At 39.4% G+C, this 22,504-nt stretch overlaps 1 protein-coding gene across 4 annotated transcripts in view; it reads right to left on the reverse strand.

Moving 5' to 3' along the window:
* Positions 1 to 10,239: 10,239 nt before the first annotated feature.
* The window catches only part of VAV3 (vav guanine nucleotide exchange factor 3), a 349,285-nt gene continuing 337,020 nt past the window's right edge, over positions 10,240 to 22,504 (reverse strand). For 3 of the 4 annotated variants that reach the window (XM_040998716.1, XM_040998714.1, XM_040998715.1), the window contains 2 exons: positions 13,095 to 13,246; positions 10,240 to 12,421 (listed from right to left, as the gene is read on the reverse strand). In XM_040998716.1, the coding sequence (XP_040854650.1) occupies positions 12,380 to 12,421; positions 13,095 to 13,246 (194 nt within the window). In that variant the 3' untranslated portion in view covers positions 10,240 to 12,379. Of the gene's footprint in view, positions 12,422 to 13,094; positions 13,247 to 15,252; positions 15,334 to 22,504 lie in introns of all 4 variants that reach the window. The other variant, XM_040998713.1, reaches the window with a different exon arrangement.

The following is a 22,504-nucleotide window of genomic DNA, read 5'->3' on the forward strand; positions in this document are numbered from 1 at the left end:
AGATTGGGTGTAGTGGGGAAAGTTAGTTAACATTCTCCTGTGATTTATTTCACGGCTGGTGTCTCCTTCTCAACCCATACTCTAAACACTGGGTTGTCCTTGAGTTGTTTCTCCTCTGATATGCTGAGATGATCTCATTTATTTAGTTCATGTTTTCGAAGGCATATGGTTCCAATGTTTTTTGTACTGCCCTCAAACTCTGGACTCATATATAACTGCCTACCTGATACCCGTTTTTAATGTCTAACACACATCTTCAGCTTAGTATAACTGGAATAGAACAGTCTAACTCTGACCTTCCTTCTCATGAATGCATCATTCATGTACACCATGCACAATGTAGCTACAATAATTTTTTTTGATAAGTCAAATCCAATCACACATCTTCCCAACCCAGGATCATCCACTGGGTTCTCCAAAAGTACGGCCTAAAGTTCTTTCTGTTACCTATAAAACCCAAGGTCGGCCTGGCTCAGTAGCCTAGCGGCTGATGTACTCACCTTGCATGTGCCAGGATCCCTATGGTGCTGGTTCATGTCCCAGTTGCTCCACTTCCCATCCAGCTCCCTGCTTGTGGATTGGAAAAGCAGTAGAGAAATCCCAAAGCCTTGTGACCATGCCCCCTCATGGGAAACCTGGAAGAGTCTTCTGGCTCCTGGCCCTTGCAGCTACTTGGGGAGTGAATCATTGGATGGCAGATCTTCCTCTCTATCTCTCCTCCTCTCTGTATATCTGACTGTCTAATAAAAAAAAAGCAAGGTCATCTGATTGAAGTTTACCTCTCTAACTCATCTTCTAGTAAAAGGCCTGACCACTGTCTAAAGTAGCACTTTCCTCAAATTCTTTCCTTCCTCTGCTTGACAATTTTCCTAATGTATGCCTTACTTCCTGATATCATAACATAATATGCATAGTTTGAGTTCTTGTTCCCACCCATTTACACTAACTAAGACAAGAGAACCATCTGTTTTGTGCAACACATGTCTCCATATCACTGCACATAGATATTTGGGTAATATAGGTATTAGGAGTTGAAATGAAAAAAGAAGAATATAATCAAAAGATCAGACAGTGGTGAGAATGAGAGAAGGGAGGGCAGTTAAGGGCCCTTGAAACTAGTTAGATGAGGCAAGGATGATTCAGAGTAAGGTAAGAGAAACAGCAGTCTTAAAGTTATTCAAATCTTCTCTTCAAAGTTGTTCATCCAATTTTATTTGGGCCTCAGTTTTCTGCTTCACTTAAATATTTGATCCAGATGAATATATCATGGGCAAATATTTATTTAATATCCTGATGTATAATGACCTGATGCAAAAGGTATAGAAATCATTGCAGATAACAGGAAGTACTAGATTTGGTGCCTGCATTCTACAGTCAAGGATATGAAGCCTATGAGCGGTTGGGTTTCCAAGTTCAAGACTGGAATCTAGGTGGTCTTGTTCTCTTTCTTCTGTTCTTTTTACTTTCTTATTAGTTGTGTAGTATCACAAGACAGACTTGGGAAGAAACGTGCACTTTTAGCATTTCAAGAATGTTAAAATTGTTAATTGTTTTAAAAATAACTTGCCACATGATGATAAAAGTTCAAGTTTGTCTTCTTACACAATTTTAATTGTATTTTGGTTTATGTTGAGAAGTCTCAAGAGGATATATCAGCTGTTCATTTGGGTCTTTCTGTTTTACAGCTTTCAGCTAATGGTGGTTAGCTAACACCTTTTTTCCTGGGTTATTAATGTAGGGGCTTACCCATCTCCTCTCTCCTGCAACTATCCACTTAATGTAATGTTTTAGATAGTACTTTAATATGGGATTATGTCCAGTATTTTAAGAGAGAGGTGCAAAATAAATGAAGTAATGAGTAGACCAGATAAGCTGAATAAAGGCAAAGAAAACATTTTCTTTCACACTAGTGTAGATTCCTTGCATCACATGCTATTAATGTAAGTGTTCCTCAAACCAGCCAGTAATAATATCTCATCATTATGTGTAATAAATGTTTAGGGCATTTCCCACCTCTCTACAAAAGCACAGGACACTTTTCTTCTTCATTTATGCAGGGCTAATTTGCACAGACTCCAGGAGCATTCCATTAATTCATTTAAGTAGGCTGTTCCTAACGAGCTCACTCACACCTAAGAGTTTTCCTTTTCTGGCAAGATGTGTGATCCTGACACACAGAGTGAGAAATGAAAGGTAATTCACTGGGGGCCGTTGGCCTGAGAGGCTGACACGCACCTGGGCGGAAGTAATGCTGCTTTCAGCATCAGTGTGAACTTCCACTGGAGCTTGGTCTGTGTTTACACTCCCTGAACTTGAGCAGGACACAGAGAAACAGGGAGTAATCTAACCATAAAAAATCCTTTCTGTAACTCACTTTCCTCCTCCCGTGCTGCTCTGCCCCTGCAGACCTCTGTGGAAATGTTTGTAATTTTAGGCAGCTCTATAACAATAGGAGATTATAAGGCAGACAGCTGGTACAGATTGAATTGTGTGCTCTCCCCAAATCAGATTTTGGAGATTTACCCCCTGGTCCCTCACAATGGGATCTTGTTTGGAAACAGATTCCTTGCAGAAATAGTAATGATGCAGTCTTCCATGGAGGGCAGGCTTCTGATTCAGTATGACTGGGCTCCTCCTGATAGAAAGGAGTAGTTACACACAGCTACATACACAAGGAGACTACAGTGTGAAAACTGGAGCTGTGCTAGCCGCACACCAAGGAACAACAGAGACTTGGAGCAGACCCTGCCCTAGGGCCATGGCCCTACTGGCACCATGGCTTGGACATTCAGGCAGAATTTGGAGATGACAATGTGTTTTGTTTTTGTTTTTGTTTGTTTTGTCTTTTTTGTCACTTAAGGCACTTGGTTTGTGGTAATTTGTTACTCATACCTGATAAACAAATACAGGAGCTTTCTGGAAGAAGAGCGATGTTGATTTCACAGGCTTAGTTCTGGTTCAGTCCAAGTATCTGGTGTGAGTTTGCTGAAATAAGCTCACCTCATTTCTTGGCTTAAAATTTTCCCATCATCTCCTTATCTGCCCTATGAGACTTCGTGGATTTTGCTCTCAAAGAAGGTCTATCTCCTTTTACTCTCTTCCTTTTTAACCCTCTTCAACCCCACTGGGATCTTGAAGTTCTCCAAACACTGCAGTATCCAGCTGCTTTTTTTTTCCCTTTATCACTGAAATTACACATCTATTTAAAAATTATTTCCTTGTAAAGTCATCCTTCTTCCTCCTATGCCAATAAGCACTCTTTTCACTCATTTTTCTTCCATGCATCACACTTATAAGTTCCCAATGTTATGTATCCCTCTCTTCACATTTTACCATTGGCAACCAGGTAAACTGAAAATGTAAGAAAGTCAGATTTGCTGTGACCTAAAAGTCTAAGACTGTGGAGTGCAATAGAAGGAGCTCAACCATTGCTGTTGAATGAGTGAATTTCCAGGCATGTGAGGGCTTAGAGAATTTCACCAGCTATTTGCAAGCCATGCCTGATTGCTACTTCTACGGTGTGTGTGTGTTGTTGTTGTTGCTGCTGGTAGACTGGGAAACGTCATCTCTTCTTTTTCCTTCTTCCTCTTATCACACTTGGAATTTCTGGAAGGACATTTCCTTACTGAGAAAAGAAAGTGGAAATGAGATTGCGCAGGCAGCTGTCCCTCTTGTTCATTCTCTGCCAAGACTGGCATACAGCAGATAATTGGTAAATACAGACTTAAGGAGTCAACAGGAAATCAGTGGAGGGTTTCTCTTTTTTTATAAAGAAATAAATTTTAGGTTTAGTTCTTAAAGCAATCTAGGCCTCCCAGACAGGCCTCATCTGCTTTTGATTCACTCTTCAGTAGTAGACAACCACTGCCATGGCCTTTATCGAGTTCCAAAGTCCTGGAATTGACACCCCATGAACTACTCTCCCCTGGAGAATGCACTACATTTAGCAACTCAATGCTTAGGAATAGAATAGAGCAGGAGTGATGGGATGTCATTTCTGAGATGGTTATAAAAAGACAAGTTTTCATCCTGAGTGCTCTTGTGCTTTCACTCTGGGAGGCTTATTTTGGGAGAAGCCAGCTGCCATGTTGGGAGGCAGCCATGTAGAGAGGTCTGCAGCAGCAAATCTGGGGGCAGATCTGCCCCTAGCGGGGTCGTGAAATAACTGCAGCCCTGGCTGGCACCTGCATTGGAAGCTCACAGGAGAACTGAGCTGGAAATGACTGGCCAATCCTCCTTGATCCTTGATTCCAGGCACTGTTAAGATAATGTTTACTGTTCCCAGTTGTGAAGTTCCAGGATAATCTGTTATGGATACAGCATGCTCAATCATGGCCTCAGATTTCTGCTCCATATGTGTGTCCTTTTTAAAGCATTGCTACAGAGAAAGTCAAGATGTTTCTTCAAAAGGCTAATGTGCATTTAAAGGATGTCGCTTAACCAAGTTAAGTTTTTTAAAAATTAGTAACTTTTTTAATATTCTGAAGGTGGTCAAAATGCAATTTTCAAACCAAATCTCCTTTACTTAATATCTACTTTGACACTTTTCTAAACATTTTATGCATACCCCCTTGCAGCAAAGTGCTACCATCACTCTGTTAAACAGAGAACAAGCAGAACAAGCAGCATACGCTTCTTGCTCAGGGTTATGTAGCTAGGAGGTGGTGGAGCCATATAGATTGGTTCTGAGACTGAGCCCGTCAGCAGTGGTTTACACTGCTGCCAAGACAAACAGGTCTCATAGAAAACACATGCTAGCCTTCAACACCAGCATCAATGGAGAACAGTTAATTCGATAGCACTAACATGTTATGATTAAAAGATGGGATCATCCTTATCTTTGATGGACTCAGATTATGAGATGAAGCAGAAAATTCATAACAAGTACCTAGCCTATTGTCTGGTACATACAAAAATAAACCAAACCAAACAAAAAAAAAAAGAAGAAGAAGAAGAAAGAAAGAAAGAAAAGAAAAGGAAAGGAAAAGGAAATGCATCCAAAATTACAATAGTCAGACCTTAAATTGTCAGAGAAATCTTCACACACTTATGCCTTTTTTGAGGAGGTGTCAACCAGAACCGAGAGCAGCCTGTCATTACTCAGATCCCTAAGTTGCTATAAGGTTTATGGATATCTGCAGAGGGCAGGGCATGAAGACAACTGTCTTCAGCTGGATGCAGCTGGAACTTTCTGACAGTGCCAGAGCCTACACTGTATCAGCTTCTATCTCCTGAGTCTGTTCTAATCCATGGCACCTAACCAGAGAAAGGATTTTGTTTCTCCCTCTTTTTTAGGATGCATTCATCAATCGTCCTAAGGTACTTTCCAAAGTCAGCCTGCCCCGAAGTGAGTCCAACCAGAGTCAAACCAATCTGACAAAACTACTTTCAGTGAAAAATGAAATAACTAATGGACTAAGTCAAAAGGATTATGAACCGGGTGAAAATTCCATTTTCCTACTCAAAATAATGCAGGGCTGTTAACTTCAACTTCTTTTGTTTGTGGGTTGGCATATTAATCTTCCTCAATATATACTTTTTGTTATTTTATAATTTAAACATTGGAAATTAAACCAAGTGAAAGAAACAGCATGAGCTCTCAGAAGTATTCAAAATGAAGGCTGTGAGGACATTTGCTACGCTTAAATATTGTACAAACCATGAAGGAGGGAGGATCAAACTTTGAATGCCTAGTAAGTGCAACCTCTATATGGTGGTCTGGTTCATGCTGTTGATAACTGCTCAGAGTAGCTTTCTTGGGCACTTACATGATTACTTCTATTAGAGAATAAGAAATTGATGATCAGAAAAACCAATGGCAGAACTGGGATTTGAATACAAGTCTGATTCTAAAACTTCCTCTTCCTAGGACACCATAGAACTAGAGTTTCTTTTTTTTTTTACATTTTATTATTATTATCATTTTATGATACAACTCCATATTCCCTTATCCCCTCCCCAATTCTCTCCCCTCACCTAGTTCCTCTATATCATTACTTACGTATAGTTCTTCATACTCAGTCATATGTCCATCACTGTGGGCATGGACAATGGCAGAGAGTTCAGAATCCTATTGTCAAGATATAGTAAACAGTATCATTGTAAGTCCCATCTTTGTCTGGAAGCAGAAATGCATACTTCACTGCATCCTAACATCTGGATGTTAGTCTCCATTTCACAGCTACTGTACATCCCCTCAAATGAAAAGTCATGATACAGAATCAACAGCAGAAATATAGAAATTAACAATGCCACAAAGCTAAATGACATGTTACTAGATATGACAGACTCCACTACACAGCTACTATACATCCCCTTAAATGAAGAGCCACAAAACAGAATCAATATTAACACCAAAAAGTTAAGTAGCATGGTATTAAATGACTAACGTGTAGCTGAAGAAATGAAAATCAGGAACCTTCTTGTAGAAAATGATGCTACTGTATGATCTGTGAGTCACTGAATGATTTAATCAGAAGAAAGAGTTTTGAAGAGATGAAACAAACAGAAAACAGCAAAACCCATGTGATATAGTTTCTACTAATCTTTCTAGGTGAAGTGTGTCTCCTCCAGGCAATAAACAGATGGGTTTTGTTTTTTAATCCAGTCTACTAATCTATGACGTTTGATTGAGCTTAAGCCATTTACATTTAGAGTTTAATATGTATGGGTGGTGCTTTGGTCCTGTCATTTTAGGAATGGATTGTTCATTGATTTAGTCTTCTGTTGTCATTTTACTGGGATATTCTTCCTGTTTGCCTTTGGTTTTGGTAGGTGCTATTCCTCTTCTCCGACAAGAGAACATCTTGAAGTATCATTTGTAGGGCTGGTTTGGAAGAGACAAATTCTTTTAACTTGTCTTGACTGTGGAAGAATTTTATTTCATTTTCAAAGACAAAAGAAAGCTTTGCTGGATATGTTATCCTAGGCCGACAATTTTTTTCTTTTAGAATCTGGAATATGTCACTCCATTCTCTTCTTGCCTGTAAAGTTTCCTGTGAGAGATCTCCTGTGAGTTTAATTGGCATTCCTTTATATGTCAATTGATGTTTTTTACGTGCACATTTAAGGATCTTTTTCTTATGTTCAATTGAAGAGAGCTTGATGATCATGTGTCTTGGTGAAGATTTGATCAGGCCTGTTGGGAGTTCTGTGTCCCTCCTGAATCTTGTTTCCCAATTCTTTCTCCAGTTTAGGGAAATTTTCCTCTATTATTTCATTAAATACATTTGCAAACTCAGCTTCTCTTCTTGTAACTTCTGGAACTCCCATAAGTGTTATATTTGGCCTCTTAAGAGTGTCATTTAATTCTTGAATACTTTTTTTGGCCTGATCCAGCTCTGCTTCCAGCTTTTTGTTTGCTTCCCCCTGATGACAGGAAATATCTTCCAATTCTGAGATTCTTTTTTTCTGCTTGCTTCATTCTATTTTGGAGACTCTCCACTGTGCTTCTGTACTTTTAATTTGCTCTACTGTGTTCTTAATTTCTGATATATCAGCCTTAATTTGCTTTATTGCTTCCTTAAATTCTTTGAACTCTTGCATGAGCTTCTCATTTTTGATCAGAAGCTTTAAAATGAGTCTTATGGATTCTGTGTCCCCCATTTTCTCAATGTCTTCCTCAGTTAACTCTGAGGTTGGCATATGGCTTTGCTCCTTTGCAGGGGGTTTTCAGTCATATTCATTGTCCTTTGTCTCTTCTTTTGCTCTTGATCATTGTACTTCTGGTTAGCACAGTCTTCTCCTTGGGACAGATTTCTAGGCTGTGTCACCCACAGGTCTACAATGCGATTTTACTTATTGCAGTTGGCACACAACTTTTTGCTTGCAGCCACTTTTGCTACAACCTCCAGTGAGTTCAGGTCTGGGTTCTTACGTCAGATTTCCACCGTGGTCTCCACAGCCCCAGCTCCTGGCTCACCACTCTCCACCTCCTGTGATACCATGCGAAGGCTGCAGCATTGTCTCTGCAACCTTTCTCCCACATTCAGTTGGAGCAGGTCCCAGGATTAGAGAGACACCAGGTGTCCTATATAGCTAGGTTGTTGGTGGCACTGATCTTGCCAGAACCTGTTGGACGTTAGATCTGGGTGCCACACGGACCTATTTTGACCCACACAATGAAACAGTATTATTTTCCTGCAGGACCAGTGCAATTCGCTGAACTCAGCGAGTTCTTGTGAGATCAGCACATGCGCAGTTCACTGCTGTCCCCTGCACTCCTAAAGCTATTGCCACAGTGTGCAAAATGGTGCCTGGTGTGCCACTACTGGAGTTCTTGGTCTGGTGGCCATCAGGTCTGAGGGCTCCCCAGACCTGTCTTGGGTGGAACCTGTAGAATGCCATGTTGTTGCACTTCACTGAGTCAAAAATAAGTTCACTCACAGCTCAGCGTATGCTCTGCCCTTTCCCTTGCCTTTACCTCCTTATGCAAAATGGCACCCAGTTCAGCTCTAGGGGGCTAACTGGGCTGTGAAATCACCCTAGTCTTGCACTGCCCTTCTGGGACCTGCTGCTCTGTCTCTGTTCCTGGCCAAATCAAACGGACCAGCAGGATGGACTGTTCTTTGGGTTCACCTCCCAAGCTCCCAGTCAAAGTCCTTTCCCACCTGGCTGCTGGTGGAGTTTCAGCTGCTGGTAGAGTTCAATTTGCCATAGCTGAATGGCGCTAGAGTATCAGTCACTGCAACACCACACCATTGTTTTCATTGCTTTCCTGTGTCTGTCAGTCTCCACGTACCCTCTGCTCTTCTATCCTTTTCTATTTCCTGAAATATGTCATCTCTGTTTCATTCTGATGTTTTTCTGTCCGTTTAAACATGTCCTTACCCTATTCTGCCATCTGGATTCTCAGAGCTGGAGTTTCTTTCCAGAAAGGCTTTCTATGAGGATCTGCAGTTTCCCCTTAAGGCTGACAAATGATCCTGAATTGTGCTAATGGAATTTAAAGGTAAAAAATGGCAACTTGGCCAATTTTCCAGCCAATCAATTTACCTGGCAATGATGACAAAAATTATCTCTATATAAGCCAAGCAAAATCTTACTTGGTAAGTATGACCTCTTCCACTACATGGACATATGACATTTCCACTATACTTTGAATTAGGCACAATGAAGATTTTGATTGGCTGAGATCTTGAATGTCAGGAACTGTACGTGTACTTGGATTGTCCAACTTTTGGGATCATGCTTTATCCACTTTTTACAGTTACCAAGCTAAGTGGAACAGTGCATGACACCTAACAACTACGGACATGTTCCTCCTTGACCACATTAAGATACTTAAAGATAAAATACTTGAATGTCACAAAGACCATGCTAGAAACAAAGGCAAGCAGTTTTCAGCAAAACTGGCAGTGATGAGGATGGATGTGATCTGACAGGGCATAAACCTCCATACCTGTTACTGTGTTATGCTGAAGTAGTAAGCCTAAAGACAATGAAATGGGCTCTTCCAGAAAAGGAGGCCCTAGGACACACCACCAAGTAATGAAAATCAGGTGACTCTTACTACCAAGTAAGCTTCCGAGGGGGATGGTAAACAGGAGCTACTATGTCTGTAGAAGGAACTGAGCATCTCTCACTCCCTGAGAGCTCTCACCATGACTGAGGACCCCTAGGTCTGCCCAGCCAACGAAAACCACCCCGAGTGCCTTGGGTGCAGCAGCCATTTTCTCCTAGTGTAAAAATGGAACCAACATGGAAAACCAAAGGCTGTCTGATAGTAGTCTCCCTAGGCACTGTCAGTTTGCATTTTTTTTTGATAGGATAGAATGTTTATGAATTCTGTATTAAATGTTCAGTTCATTTCATATTGCTTTAGTTTATGTCATCTTAAAATCAGGCTGACTCTCTCTCTCACCCTATAAAGTATGCCAGGGTAGTGTGGGGATAGAGCACAGTTGAGTCTAGAGCCAGACCACCTGAGCTGGGACCTGGTTCTGACACTGACCAGCAGCTGTGTGACCCTAGTAAGAGTTGCAATCTCTTGATGGATCTCATTCACCTCATCTGAAAATGGCACTAGGAACAGTGTGCAGCATATTGTAAGTATGTCAATCGTTCCTATAAATGACTATGCAGTTAATCTTAGTGGTTCACTATTTGTAACTTAGGCAGCAGTCTTGAGCTAAACCTATCCAAAATTAGGGCTGGTATAGCCATGTAAAATTAGGAGGTTGCTATAAATGAGTTATGGACTCATTTAATGGAAAGACTGCTCAAATCCAGAAAAATTAATTTAATGTAACTAGTAATTATTTTATTGACATATTTACAAAATAGTACAGAGATCACTCTAATTCACCACATTACACAAGGCTGAATAACAGGCAAGACAAAGTATCTGCAAAACATTTACTTCCGTCTTTGGTATTAGAAATCTACATAAATCTGCAGCATTTAAAGTTTCCAATACGAAATACTAAAATGTAGACAAAGATGTAATCGGCAACACCATGAAAAGGGTCTCTAATATATTCTGCTATGAAACTCCCAAGTCATGAAATGTGACAATTAAGACCAAACACCTTCTGTATGGGGACAAGGTGTCTAGTGGTTAAGATGCATGAAACATGCTGCAATGCTGTACACACGTTTCCACTAGTGTGAAGCAGTGCTCTTTGTCACGACATGGAGAGGATAGTAACAGACAAAATATTGCCAAGACACAGAGTGGCAGCTAGGACTTCTATAGGAAAGAATCTAGTCCAAGAGTATGCTTGAAGATTGTAACTTTTCTGTACAGTTTATAAAATACATTTTGTGAACATTTACACATATACAAAAGTTAACTGGTTTTAACAAATGATCATTTTCCTAAGACACAATCACAGTTTACATAAATCTGAGGTAAAGATCTTGATCTATCCTAGATGAGAAGTCCTTGCCCAGGAGAGTCTACAGGAGAGTATGTTCATTAAGCATCCAATGTCTGGTACCCAAGCAGGTCGAGGACAAGGCGGGGCAAACCCACCTCATGTCAGAGAGGATCCCAAACTTCAGAAATCAAAGTTTCTGGTTTGACTATGTGAAGATAATGCTGTTAAATGTGTGTGTGTGTGTGTTTTCTCCCCAAGCATGAAATACTCTCTGAATTTTGTCAGAACATGACTTCTGCTATGCAAGAAATATTTCAGTAAGGGGCAAGTTAGTGTCATAACTTGGCTCCCTTGATGGGCAATTCTGTGCATCCCAGAAAGAACACTCTTAGAATCCCCACATAAACAAGTGAATGTTTGGCAGAATAAGTGCCCTGCAAATGGGTCTTGCTAGCAACAGACACAGGCCCATGAAGGGCTTCAGGTGGACAGAAGCTGGAAGCCCACGAAAACTGAGTGACTCTCCTTACATCCTATAAACACACAAACAACTTATTGTGCTTTCTTTCCAAAATCCTTAACAATGCTCTTTGTGCTACTGTAGATACTCCCAAGAAAATAAGGGAATGTGGGAATCAGCAGGTATGTCTCTGGTTGTTCTGGAAGGGTAGAAATGGCATAACAGACATCACTGCTGTACAAATGACTTCCTGCAAATGAGAACGCTTGATGTGTTTCTGTAAACATTGCCACCTGACTTGAGTTATTGGCAGCTGCCCCTATTACACCTAGTCTTCATCACTGCATCAAGCACTAAATTTCTAAAACGATCTGATTAGATCATTTATATGAAGATGCTGTCTTGTGTGTTTTCTCCCCCTGCCCTTTACAAAGACATCTACAAATATAATTAGGACATCAAAAGGACAACCAAGTCTCTTCTGGAATATATCACTTGTATTTTACACCTGAGCATTTGCCTCTTATATTTTTATCAGGAGTCATCTCTGAGGGTAAGAGTATTTTCTGAGCAATGAGTCACCTGTTGGACAATCTAAGAGAGGTACTGCTGGATCTTTTTGGTAAGTTGCCCAAATGATGGAACTCTTAAGTTTTCTTCATGCTAGAAAGAGCAAAATTAAGTTGCTTCTTTGTACCATCAAAAAGCATTGAGTATGGCACATGAGAATAAAGTGAATAGGCAGGAAGCATTTACTAATGGCTGACATTTCTGCTGTCTGACCAGATGAAATAGAGAAACCCCAAGCAATGTGTGTGCAGGGATCTTTTGGGAGGAAAAGCTCTTGGCTTTGCCCTGGTCCTTGACAATGACAGACCAGCAGCCAGTTTCTTGCACAGCTCTGGGCAAGCTATTAATCTGTCAGTACCAGCATCTTTAGAAACTGCAGCATTAAGACTTAGGAAGGGTAAAGAAGTGTGGGTGTTTAACAGCCAGAAATGCAGCTTTTTAACACTTCGATTAACTCATAATGTTGTGCAGGTTTCCGATTAGCCCTTCTTTGACATGGTTGGTACAGGACATAAAGCTGGATGGGAATTTATTCATCCTCTTCCACATATGTGGATGGAAACCAGCCCACCTGGAAAAAACAAAACCAACACAGTAACATTACTTTACATCTGGCTCTTCAAAGAATTCCACAAGCAGAGCATTTCATTTTCATAACACCCCCATTAAGCTGGAGTTTTATGCCCATTTAAAGTAAAGAAGATTGGTTTAAATGCTCTTAGGAGCCTAATAGAGTGAATGATGGGAAAAGAGTAATAAAATAAGCTTAAACAATGTTCTAATCTGCTAGGACACAAATAAATATGTAAATTAAGCATAATACAGAGCTCTACTACATAATGAATCCTATTTCTGCAGTAGAACAGGATGTAAAGACAGAGGTATGATGTCCCATTCCTTCCAATTTAGATCAGCAGCCCTTACACGTATTTTGCACTACATCCAAAGTTTGTGCTCTAACGCTGAGGGTCTAAAAAGAAATGAGATGCTACTCAACTCTTCCAAACAGAATCCCTGACAACCTGCTCTGGTGTGTTTTATTTATCCCACTATCATACTCACTCTATAAATACACACGAAGTTCCTATTCCCTGCAAGGATCAGCACCAATCTCAGTGGGGCAGGCCACTGCAGTGGCAAGGTTACAGCCCTGAGAACGGCCACTCCCACACAACATAAAAGTGTTGTCAGCCACCCAATCTCCTTCAGGAGCATGCATAAGCTCATGGCCAGAGACAACTCACCCGGCCATTGACTTCTCCTCTCCACCAGCCGTTGGCACTCATTTTCGTGTAAATCTTCACCACGTCTCCTTTCAACAGAGAAAGCTCTCGCATGTCTCGTGCACAGAAGTCATACCGAGCAATGGCAATGCCCAGCACCTTTGGACTCAGCACTGCAAACAGACAATGGAAGTAAGTCACCGATTCGTAGTGAGTAGCTGTCAGTACCCAATCAGATGAGTGCTACCAATGTAATCAAATGCACAGTTGCGATTTTGTTACAGACCAGTGACAATGACAGAGGAGCTTGAAAGCAGCACAACTGCTGTTTCAATGCAATTAGGTGTGGGCACATTTGTTTCAGACACTTCGAAGACCACTATTGTGTTTGCAGTCTGCCTGAGGACTTCAGGGTAGGTTTGTAAAGAGACACAACTGGTTAATAGCTTAAATATTATCTAAAGAAAAAGAATTTAAAACAGCTTTAGCCCAGATTTCCTGCCAATAGCACAGCAGCCTGCAACTCTGAGGTAAAGCTTTGTGTTTTAAAGAGTAACTGCTTTAACTAATACTCGGGTCAGCTTGCTGTCTTGGTTCTGATGAAATCCACATCACTGCTTTTCTCCCACACCAGACTTCAGCATGTTAAAACTGCGTGGGAGATAAACTCAGTTACTGTTCTACATAAAATTTCACTTTTGTGAAGAGTCAGAACTAGGGTTACACAGAAGGAACATGCAGATAGCATCCATACACTATCTTCATGTCAAATAATTACTGCCTCCCAGAAAACCTCTATTGAGGAATCCAATCCAAAATGAGATGTAAGGGGTTCATCTCCTGATTCGAAGTTTCTTTGCTCGCTTGTTTTCTGGAGAACAGCCAACCCTCTTTTGAAAAAAAGCTCCACCCAAGTGGCACTGCTTTGTGGGTCTCGAGTGTTCCTTTGCACATTTTGTAGTCATGTCTCTGTTGTTCCTTGGGATTACACAGCATTTTCAACTAGATGTTCAGTGATTCTGAGAACCACTCATCTGAGGCTGGTAGGACTTTATCAATCTTAAATGGTAGAGTAACTTTAATGTAAAGAAAAGAGACAAATGGGAAATGCCATCCAAGAGCATTTTTAAAACAGTTTCCTGTACCCGGGCAGCTGTACTTATGACCTATGTTCCAGGGGAAGAGCCCACCCACATGGCTACAAGGATCTCAGGCCCATTTTCCACAGCTTTCTAATGACAAAAGACCTTTTTTTTTTTTTTTTAAAGTCTCCAGGTGTCCATCATAGGATAAATGAATGGCAATACTGTATATTTCACAACTGTAAAGGGAGTAAAAATAAGGTCATTTTATTTCACTGTCAGGACACAAACCACTTTAATGGTTTTCTTATTGAAAGCTGTCCCATAGCTACATACTGCTCTCAGAGTTGGTTCACATAAAAACACCCTTGTGATAGAAAAACCCAATCATCACTTAACTTGGCAATGCTGCACAAGCCTTATAACCCCTCTCTGCCACGTTTCTCATCTGTAAAGTGAAAGGTTTGTACTAGATGATTTCTAAGCTCTTTCCAGTTCTAAATTCTATGCTCCTATCGGGAATTACAGGTTAACTTTTGAAAAACCTGTAAGAAAAAATATCTTACCTACATTCAAGGCATTCCCTTTAATATTAAAGAAACAGCCTCCAAATTCTCTGAATGATGATAGAAATAAACACCAAAAAGCCCAGGCACAGACTAATGAGCTAGAGACTTGATGGGTGCAAGTCAATCTTTCAAGCAATGGGTACTACTTTTTTCTTAATATATGGAGACAGAATTTGGGCCTGGGTTTTATTTTCATTGTGTTCATAGAAATAACGTCCTTTCTCAGATGTACTTTCAAGTCTAATGATTTTACAGAATACATCAGCCCTCATGCCTCTACAACCTCTCCCAAATGGATGGATTACAAATGTCGGACACAGCGTGAGCTCACACACAAAGACCAGAGAGGTGAAATGTCATGACTGACAGTGACTTTGTGGCAGAGAGGAGTGAAGTGCATGACAGTAATGGAACTCTAGGGACTTTCTGAAGAGATGCATCTATATGAGAAGCCATACATAGAAGTCAACTAGTTTATTTGCAAATGGAAGCAGATTGAAGCAACATATAAAAGCAGTAAAGCAGTACCTGACCAGAAAGGAGTGGAAGGGGGAACAAAGCTGTATTCTGGAGGAGTTACAAAAGAAAAGCCACAGAACAAAGAGGGGGCTTCGAGAGAGAAAGAGAAGCAAAAGAGCATTTAGGTGTTGGCCAAAAAAAAAAAAAAAAATCTCAACACAGATATTTTGTTGTTGTAATCATGAGAACATTGTCACATCAAAGTTGCAATATCAGGCTTCATTTTCACCCACATCTCTCTTCTCACCATTTCTAAATGAAGATCAGGTCAAGCTTTTACATTTTGATTGACATCAGTTCTGCAATTGTGAACTGCCTATCCTTTGGCAGGCAGACACAATGTACCCACGCCATGTTACCATCTTTGATCTGTAGCCACCTATCCAGCCAGCCAAGGCTGACATTCTCCTGGTGGTGGTTGCCCAATTCCTACTTTGTTACTTCAGTGGGAAGGGGACTTCTGTAAATTCTTAATGGAAAATATTTCATGGTAAAACTCATAAGATGTGATAGCGCATACATTGTATCAATGAAACACACAGAACCAATGGGAAACTCAAGAAAATCGCTCATACAATTTGTTTAACCACCCCTTCAATTCCCACATGCACATGGTTGCTTATTTTCAAAAGGGAAAACATAAGTAGAAGTGAAAAACACACTGAATTGTACATCTGGAAAAGAATGTAAGCACATCTTCCAAATTTTAAAGAGGTACAGAAAAGTTACAGGCATGTAGATGCTCAAAATATTTTGTTGTTGTTGTATTTACAGATAGGTTTCAGTAACATTTTAAAAATTGTTGTAAAGGGTTAGATACATTGATAAATGTGCTATGTGCTTCAGTATTTCATTTAGACATCACAGTAGCTCAAGAGGAAGATATTACTTTCTCTTTACATTTCAGAGAAATCTGGATTCAGTGCCAAGTAGTGGTCCATACTCTTCATCACGGCTGGTCTGCTCTACTTCAGGAACCTCTGCAGACAACTGTAATACCATGGTGTCATCCAACAAAAAATGAAGATGTGATTATAACATTTCTAATGATAGTTATTCTCTTGCTTTCATTAGATTGATTATTCAGTTGGTCTCACTTTCCCAGAAGACAAACAATATCTGGCTGTTAGGCCTAGCTAAATTATCAAGTTCTAGCCAACGAGACACTAGAAGAAGTATGATCTGCCAGCTTCTGGGGCCTTTCCTAACAAACAGCATGCATGCTCCTTCGCCTTGCCATTGGCTTCTTTATCTGTCCTGATGTCTAGAGTGTGGTCATGGGAAGGGCACTGTAACCCCTGGAGGAAACAGCATTGGTTTGAAAGCATCTGGGTCACTGCTTGTATCATAGAAAAGAGATTGTTAACTCGACTCCACAGCCCTGAGCAGACTACTACTAGGTTTTTATGGAGAAAGAGAAATATATGCCCAATCTGTATCCATTGAGGATTTGGGGTTTCTGCCACTTGTGCCTGGACCTGATTTAAACTATTACCAAAAGCTTTCTACAGCTAAGGTGAAAGTGGGCTAAACAAACTGGGAAAACTTTCTATAATCTTCTAATATGATCTGCCTCTTTGAAGTAATTGATCAACTCAAGAGCCTCACAATTTCTTCAAAGTTAATACTCCTGAGAACAGCAGTGACTTATTAAGAGATTACCAGACTCCATCCAAACAGACTGGCCAGGAGAATTGGAGAGAGTTCATTCATTCTTGTAGTCAAAGGGATTGGAGCCTTCATAAACACAAGATGCATTGATGACAATTTCTCTTATGAAAGACTTCACATGTTCATTTTCACCTGCCCCAAAACATATCCTTACTGATAAAGTTCTTTCATATTTGTCAATTTTGCAGTGTACTTTTATTTCTAAATTCATTGGTACATGTAATTTTACAATCTGCCCAATTCATTTCTTGCCACACAGTTTTAACTGGCACATTTTCATTTTGTTAAAGAAGAGGATGCCATCTTTAACTTAATAAAGTAAATGACACAAACCTCGCTTTATTATTACCAGAAAATCTGGTGCAAAGGTTTCTATCCCAAGATTTCTATGATGAGTTAAGAAGCCCTCAATCATGTACTTCATTTCTGGCCGGTGTTAGAACTTTCTTCTTGAGCTATTTCTTAAGTGTCCATGTTTGATTTCTCTTTCTGGAACTCTTACATAAACAACATGAAGTAAATTTCTCTAAAATTGTTAATGGGAGTAAATTAAGCCATGAATTTGATATATACCAAGAGATGAGTTAGCTCTTAAAGGAAGAAATGGGAAATCAATGGGAATACAATGAGATGAGATTTAAATAATCTCAACAATAGAGATTAATTAGATAGATAACCTGTGTAATCTTAAAGCATTTAACATTAAAATTGTATGGGTGAAATTTCACCAAAGTTCTTGAATCTCTCTCAATTACATGATATCAGGATGCTACTCCTCTTTTCTAACCCTAAGAGCATATAATCATCTCCATTCATGTCTAATAGCTACAATTTGGGTTCTTTTTTTTCTTAGGATCTCATCTAAAATATGATAAGAGCAACTAAATAGGAGCTTGCAAAGTGCTACTTTGGCCCATCCACTGGTTGTATTTTAAATTAATTTCTTTTACTGGTGCCTGGACAGACAATAGGTCAGTCTTGAGTTCCTCACTGAATTCCAGTCTGTGACTTCCAGTGTTTCCAGGCCACTGCCACCATGAGTGCAGACATTATCACTCATTTAACTAGCCTGAAAATTACTAGCTATTCCCTGTAGCCTAGCTCAAATTTCCACCTGTTTTACTTTCCATGCCTCCACTTTGTGAAACCACCCTGTACTGTCAGACCTGTTTGGCTCTTTCTGTTCACTGTGTTGAGCAGTATTACTTCTTCAGCATGAAATTTGTCCTTTACTATTCTTAATTCTGCTATTTATTCTTTGTGTTTCATCATTTCTAAGCTCAGACAACCATCTTCTACCTGGTTTTATCACTGTTTCAAACATTGCCTCTCTTTCTTAAGCACAGATCCCATAACTCTGTCAAATAAATTACAAAAATCCAAATTCTTGACCTGAATTCCAAAGCATTTCATATTCTGACCACTCCTTTTCTAAGCAAATCTGCCATAATTTTCCAAATGAATTCTCTTCACCCATACTAGCTTCGTATTATTCCCAGATCTCCTCAGTTACGTTCCCATGTCAAAATTTCTGCTCATGCTAGAATGGGCTATTTCCCTTGCCTGTGTGAAGGTAAAATCTTAAAAGCCCAGTGTAGGGCCCTCCCCGAACATCCTCACATCTCTTTTTCCATTCTCTGTCCTTTTCTAGCCATCTGTTAGGCTCCTGTACCTTAGCACTTCTGGGCTGTGGTATTTAATGATTATATACATATTTCACCACCAATTAGAGGTTGATTTTGGAGGGCAGGGGTCAGTTCTTATATTGCTAAAGCGTTTCTCATAGGATCAGGATCAGGCCCAATGCTAAGCAGGTGAAATTGTTTAAAGGACAAGTATTTTGTCAGGATATTTAATTGTTCAACTTATTGTGCCTCATCCTCCTATTCATTTAGCTTACCTTTAAGTAATATCTGTTCAATAAGACTTCCACCAAAGTCCAGCAAAACACAAAGGAAAAAACATGATATACACTCAGGCTCTATTCCTGAGGCTTCTGAGGGTATACTACACCAGTGTTATTCCTACAAACATTGATATTTGTCCGAATGGCTGAGCACCTATTAAACACTGTATATCTCATGGCACTGAGCAAACTTTATGCTTGAGAAATCATCATAGAAGTAAAAGGCTAGCCAGTCTCCCTTGCCAGTCATGGTCTAGCGCACAGCCAAGCATTTTAAAGCTTGACTTTCTACTTTTCTACAAATTATAGCATAACATATTATCATTCTGCCTATATGTCAATTTCCACTTTTGGGGTCTTTATTTCCCATCAGCTCGGAAAAAAAAAAATCCTCAACATTTGTGTTGATATCTATAGAGATAAGAGAAAAGGATAATACATTTCTCTAAGAATGGATGAATTTTTGAAAAGAATTTATTTTTATTGGAAAATCATATAAACAGAGAGGAGGAGAGACAGAGAGGAAGATCTTCTGTCTGCTGATTCAATACCAGATCTGTCGTTGCAGCCAGTGACTGCAACGCCAGAGCTGAGCTGATCCAAAGCTAGGAGCCAAGAGCTTTCTCCAGGCCTTCTATGCAGGATCCAAGGCTTTGGGCCATCCTCAACTGCTTTCCCAGGCCACCAGCAGGGATCTGGAGGGAAGAGGGGCTGCTGGGACATGAACTGGTGCCCATATGGGATCCAGGTGTGTGCAAGGTAAGGACTTAAGCCACTAGGCTACCATGCCAGGCCCAGAATGGATGAATTTAAATCTAAATATAAGCCTATTCAAAGTAAGGTGTTTAACTATTTTGCACACTGGCTTAACTTGTAAATCACTAATAAGAATATATCTATTGATTTTCTACAAATAGATACAGCCGCATGCTTTCTTCATCAAATTCTCCTTATCATACCAAGACACATACTATAAAAGCATAGGTAGGCCTATTTCATAGCAATGGGATCACAAGTAATGGCAATAACAGAGGCTATCTATTACTTGGTGAAACTATTGCTGTCTAGTGTTATAGATAGGCTACCTACAAATAGATCATGAATTGGGTGAAGTTTCTTAAGAAGGAACTTTTATTCATGTCAATATCCACCCAGAAAATATAAATCAATATTGAAACTTATCTTTGAAGTAATCATTTGCAAGCTGCCTGAGAAAGTTAAGGGCCTAAATTCCCTCCTTCAAATAGTTTCAAGTCTGTAACAGCTGTGACAAGGGAGACATGATCACACTGAGGAAGGTATCAGGTTTTCCGGCAGGTGTATAGAACATGGTTCTCAACTAGGCTCATCAGAAGGCATTCTCAGCAAATGAATGACTCATTACTTAGTAACTCGATGTTTCCATTTTGGAACTATTAATATCACAGCCAATTATTTTTCAACAACGTTTTCAAGTTAAACAATATAACTTGAAGCACTAACATGTTCCAATGGAAATCAAAATTATCAGCATAGCCATAATAACTAGTGCATAAATTATCAGTAGCTAACCATTTAGTTCTGACACTTGACTGAAAAGAGATGACACAGAGAATTTTTCCCATTTAAGGATCATGTATAGAGTTCGCTAACAACGTCGCAGGGTCTAGATAACTGACATCAATGCTTTTACATCATTGAGGCTAATTAATTACTGCTTCAAAGTTTGATCAAAGGATGTTCATGAACATGTCTGAACAAATGAAACCATTCAATTTTCAGTAAAATCTGAACTTTGTACACAAAAGGAACCCAGCTCAATCAATAGTCTTCCTTAAAATACTCATTAGCAAGTCATGAAGTATTTTTGAAATAACAATTTTCCATGATGAGTATCAGAGACTATCACCCTAAACATTTGCTAATTATTCTCTGGTAGGACAGATAGTACCTGATACTCAGCTCTCAGCTGAGTACACATGGTCTTATTTATGAAACGTAATATATTTAGGTAAGACTATAGGGCATTGAGTCAATGGTAGAATCAACACAGTGTTTGCTTAAGTTCACTGCCTAACAGTGGCCTGAGGTCACTCCAAAGACCTGTGCTCCCTGAAGGATACTGAAAGCAGGCTGAGAATTTAATCATGTTTAATTTAAATTCTCAGCCTATCCCTGATTTTATGTTAAAGCTTTCTTATGTCTTCTTTTTAGGCTCCCAGTAAGATTCATAAATATAACTTCAAATATCTGGTCCCCCAAGCAAAGGAAATAAAAGTGTCCCAGTTTATTATGTATCATATATTTTGCATACTGTCACTGAAAAATGTAGGAGTAATTCAGATTGGTTTCATTCAATCAGGTGCTAACAAATGCTAAGTGGACAAATATTCCCTCAACCAAAAACTCAAAAATATTACAAAGAAAATTTATGTATTCAATGTTGCAAAATAAACAAAAATGTATAGTCATTAACAAAAAAAACACAATTAAAAGTTCTTTGCTACTCTTACAGAAAATTAGGTAACTAACATCACTTTGAGATTTTAGCTTATTTATAGCCATTTAGTTAGTCAAGAAGCAAACCTGTTTCTCAATCTACACAATTTTTGAATTATCAAGGTACTAATTATGTTAAGACACCACAGAGTGACAAAAAGAAAACACAAAAGCCTAATTTGTCTGATGTGTCCTTATATTAGAGAGAACATATGGTATTTGTCCTTTTGGGATTGATTTATTTCACTAAGTATCATGGTCGCCACTTAGGAACACCTAGTTGCGAATAGTATAATTTCATGAAAAATTTTTTTGTTGGTGGTATTGCTGTTTTAACTTCATACCTGTTGTTGATCTTATTTCATGGCTTCTCATTTGAGGGAATGTACAGTGATAGAGTAATAGAGACTAACATATCCAGATATGAAAATACATTATATTATGCATCCCTATTTCCAAATCAAAGATGGACTCCCAATGAAACTGTTGGACATATCTGGTGCTGAACTGTCTGACATTGTCTGTACCAGCATTGTTAGGGCACATGTAAATAATAGACTGATGGAATTATAACTCCTTATGAAGGACTTTATTATTGTAACCATATATATACATTGGGAAAATCAGTCCGGGGGTGAGAATTTGACAGGGGGAGGGGGAAATCCCAAACTACAGAATTGTACCATAAAAATCGTAATTCAAAATAAAAATTTCAAAAACGACACCATAGGGGATATGACAAATAGGTACGGCTTCTGGCTTCAAAGTGTTGACAGTAAAAATATGTATATTATATAAAGACATGGAAATAGTTCATTTCAAATAAGAAAGCTGTGACTGAATATCTGGCTCCATGCTAGCCCTAAAATCAAAGAAACAAAAAAACCTCCTGAACTCCCAGTTGCTTTGGCAAAGCCTTGAAGTCAACCTTCAGTAGTCTGCTAGTAACATAGGTCATATTTTATATGTCACAGCACTCTGTAAGATCATCTTCTAAATATACATCTCTAGGGTAGCATGTTGGCCCCAGTCTAGATCTCTGACCTTTCATCATGAGACCCTAACTGGACTTCCTATGTCTACTTTGTCTTCTTTCCTCATGGCTTTTTCTCAACATAGAAGCCAGAATAACCCTTTTAAAACTTGAAGTCAGACCACGTATTCACTTTGCTTAAATTTTTCCAATGACTCAATACTAAAAACTGA

This window comes from Ochotona curzoniae, unplaced genomic scaffold (genome assembly GCF_017591425.1).
Source record: "Ochotona curzoniae isolate NIBS_2020 unplaced genomic scaffold, NIBS_Ocur_1.0 scaffold_1037, whole genome shotgun sequence".
Lineage (NCBI taxonomy): Eukaryota > Metazoa > Chordata > Mammalia > Lagomorpha > Ochotonidae > Ochotona > Ochotona curzoniae.